At 30.2% G+C, this 4040-nt stretch overlaps 1 protein-coding gene across 1 annotated transcript; it reads left to right on the top strand.

Annotated features, from left to right (window-relative positions):
• Window positions 1-522: 522 nt before the first annotated feature.
• On the top strand, window positions 523-1947 carry LOC117175670. Its single transcript, XM_033365402.1, has 5 exons — window positions 523-642; window positions 794-872; window positions 1325-1423; window positions 1507-1644; window positions 1785-1947. The coding sequence occupies exons 2-5, from the start codon at window positions 828-830 to the stop codon at window positions 1914-1916; spliced, it is 414 nt and encodes a 137-aa protein (XP_033221293.1). The 5' UTR covers window positions 523-642; window positions 794-827; the 3' UTR covers window positions 1917-1947.
• The last annotated feature ends 2093 nt before the right edge of the window (window positions 1948-4040 follow it).

Below are 4040 nucleotides of genomic sequence, written 5' to 3'. Positions count from 1 at the left end.
GAACAGGCAGACAAACAGATAGATAAACGGACCTACAAACAGAGAGGCAAGCAGACATTAAAACAGACAGGCAGGCACAAGACAAACAGACAAACGGTCAGACAAACAGACCGACACATTCATAAAAACCTGTTTTTTGGGTTTAGGAGGTCTCAAAACGTAAACATTTCGCAAAGACTAGGAGGGGGTAAAATTTTACACATATCTAATACCTTCTCTGATGAAAATTCAAAAAAGTTATTTCAGAAAACTACAATGGGCATTAAAAATATTTTCTCGGATTCTCCCAAAGTTTTGCTTATTTGGTTATTGATTTGGTTTTCAAACTGCGTGAGCATACGTTATTGAAATTCGGCTGTATGACTTTAGTTTGTTTAATGACGGGTAATACGACATGATAAAGAAAAACATTGGTGAGGAGTATCTCGTCATTCTATAAACGATAAGAGTATTTTTCCTTAAGCGGATGTTATCTCTACTGAAGCTTCATATGCATAAAGAGTGGCATGCATATCGAAAACAGCACATGATACTTTTAAATTTCAAGTTGGACATACAGTACGTGGAAAAACACATTTGTTTTAAAACTTTAAAAACAGCTACAAAAGTTTCAGATCCCTTTCCCAAATTTGGAAACTAAAGGTTAGTAATCAATACAATATTTTACACCTATCTTAATTATTTTACTTCAAGAATATTTGTTGAGGATAGCTAAGAGAAGTTAAAAAAAAAAATTTTTAATAAAAACTTATTTGATTGTTTCTCTATTATATAATTCTGCCATGGTTTGCAGGTTCTACACGGACTTTCTTTTCGGAAAAACGGCCATGAGTCTTGGAAACAAGATTTTGTTGGTGTTATGTTTTATTATGGTAATTAAAAAAAAAATTCGATCGCAATGTCTCAAAGTATTCAAATGCCGATTTTGTTGTTTACGAATCAACTAGTAGAAATTACAAACTTTAAAAAAAATCGAATGAAAGTTTTGCAAAGTAAATCGAAACAAATCTTTTTCTTTAACGTCTGAAATTGAACACTGATAAGGCTTTGATTTGAGATGAGAATATAAATTTTTTAGATTTAACTACGTCAAATTTAAAATCAGATGGAAATCGGAATGAAGGCTGAAGGTTTCTTTCATCATGTTTGTTTATGTGACGTAATTGAAAAATTTTGACTGGATTTTGCAAAGTTTGGTTCCCTCTAGAAACAAGTTTTTGAGCTACTAGTTTAAATTTCGTATGCAACTCATAAATTCAAACTTCAAGGCTGTAGATCAAACCCGCCTTTTTATGGACAACCGCAAAAAAATTTATCTTTGCAGATAGTCTCCGCAGATCCGCAAAAAATGCTAAACACTCTTCATACAACGTATGTGCATAAAACAGCTAGGATAATGTCTTCATTCCTGGAATCTGTTGCAGTTAGTTAAAGAAAATAATACCTAATCCTCAACTTTACAAAATTAAAAGATTTCTATAATAATATTTTCTTATGTTTCACTAGGCTGACATTAAAGTTGGAAAGCAGAGAAAATTTCTTGTTAACAGTTGTCATGATGAATTTGTTAACTTAACGAAGGAACAAATTGATCCTATACTTGCCACGATGACCGCATGTTACACCAACAATACGAATTCTGGGGTACATATAAAATAGTATTTTGTTTATTTTTGTACATTAACTTTTGAGTTCAATATTCTCAACTTGAAAAAATGAAAGAGCATACAATCAATATTTGAAAAATTAATCACAACCAAATCTTAATATAATTTTTTTTACAGTCTGCAGAAAAATGCTATAAAAAAACCCAGGCAGAATTAACAAAAAAGGCACTGGATCTTCATAATATTGTCAAGAAATGTATTCAAATAAAGTGTGCGGCAAAGTACTTTCCCCGAAAATGCAAACCTTAATCTTTAAAACAAAATGTAATAGGTGGCGGCCCTGCAGACTTTACCTCAAAAATCATTAGTGAATAAAATAGCGCCTGACAAAGAGCATTTGAGATAGCTGCATTTTTTCTTGCATGAAAATGCAGAAAAAATGCAATGTTTAGAATGTTCCTTATCGGACACTATTGTATTCACTAATTATTTTTCAGGTTAAGTGCGTCGGGCCGTCGCGTATTATATTATGTTTTAAACTTTAAAGCTTAAGGTTCGCCTTTTAAACTGCATGAGGATGTGAAAAAATTTAATTTGGCCAAGAATTACAAGACACCAAAGTAAAGGCACAATATTAATTTTCAGATCCAATAAATAAAAAAATGGTGTGTCTGATAATAAATGGAGAGCATTTATTTCCAAGATAAGAAATTATTATCGCATTTTAACTTTGTCAAGTCCCCTCATTATTATAGTCATTAAATATACTTCAGTTTTGTCGTATTACTTTTCTAGAGGTTATTTACGAACATATATCAGTGTTTGTCACATCTTATCTTTCAGTAATTATTTAATGATGCATTATTATGAGATCCCGTTCGAATCGGATACATTTCAAAAATAATTGGTTGAAAAAGATTATTTAAATTTCGAACAATTGTTTTCTGAAAAATAAAACCATGAATCAAACGAGCAACTTTAGACAACCACAATAATATTTTGCTATTGAAATTTGAAAACTGATAAAACTTGTTCCTAAAAAATAAAAAAAAGATAATTTTCCTCTTTAGATGAAAATAAAAAAAGAGGAAAGAAAAATGATGAAAAATGAATGTTTGTGATGGATTTTTTATTTCGAACCTCATTTGAGTGCAGGAAGAGAGCATCGTGGTCTTGGTGATGTTCTTTTCTGCTTGGGTTTTTTTATTTTATTGTATTATTTATTATTAATTTTTTGCATTGATGAAGGTGCTGTATTAGTGCCGAAATATTGGAATTTCTTTTTTACAAATATTGTTTTGATTTGATAGTAATAAAAATAAAAAAGACGAAATAAATAAAAACCTGAGAAAAAATTTTAATTCATTTCTATGAGCTTTTAATGTGAAATATTAAATTAGAGTCAAAAACCTAATCACCTAATTAATTTCGGTTGATTCAATTAAATGTTGCATGCATGCAAGAATGATAAATTAATGATGATTCGTTTATGCCATTTTATTTGGAAAACAAAAATTCATATAATTTTTTGCGTTAAAAATAACTCGTAAAATATACTTATGTTCCTATCATGCCGTTTAATTGTATAATGATTGCTTCAAGTTTATTTAATTATTTTTTTTTATATTATTGGCTTAGTTGTTGTTTAAAGCATAATAATTTTAAACTACTATCTCATACTAAACAGACAAGATAGGCTAATCGAATATTTAATTCATCAGAGCTGTCGAGATTTGTGCAAAAAATTGTAAAATAATTTAATCATATACACTGAAAAAAAATCAATTAAATTTTATAGAACTAATCTTATAGTAGATGATACGATGAGCAGTTTAATAAAAGTTAAAATCGTCTTTGTTTTACATTGCGTTAAACTATTCAACGAAATGTGTCCAAAAGTTCTATGAAATTTAAAAGCCGAGGTGACGTAATCTCTATTACAAGGCAGGGTACAAAAAACATAAAATCTTTACATATATATGAAAATCCCGTGTTACGATGTTTGTCAGCACTAAACTCCGAAACTAGTTAACCGATCTTGATGAAATTTGGTATACTGCGTTTAATTTAGTCCAACTTGAAGGATATGATACTTCTTATCTCATTTAATTACCTCGATATTTGTTTATTGCAAGTTAAATGTTTTTATTCGTGTACTCCATAATTTTCTAACACATGTCTGTGTAAGATAGTTTGTGTACCGACACTTCAACATTTTACGTTATCTAGGTTTGGTAAGCAGCCAATAGATGGCACTTAGTTTAGTATAATACAAATGCAACGTAGTAAAACTAACCCACAGCAATAGGTGGCTGTGACTGCTAGTAGTTCTATAAAATACAGTCTGTCAAGTTAAAGCGTGGGTGGCTTTACTCGCAGTCGGTAAGGTGTATCGACATGATTTTGGTGTCAAAATATTAAGAAGAGCTCCCT

This window comes from Belonocnema kinseyi, chromosome 1 (assembly GCF_010883055.1).
Source record: "Belonocnema kinseyi isolate 2016_QV_RU_SX_M_011 chromosome 1, B_treatae_v1, whole genome shotgun sequence".
NCBI lineage: Eukaryota > Metazoa > Arthropoda > Insecta > Hymenoptera > Cynipidae > Belonocnema > Belonocnema kinseyi.
The sequence above is the reverse complement of the archived record's forward strand: the minus strand, read 5'-3'. Positions and strand labels throughout refer to the sequence as shown.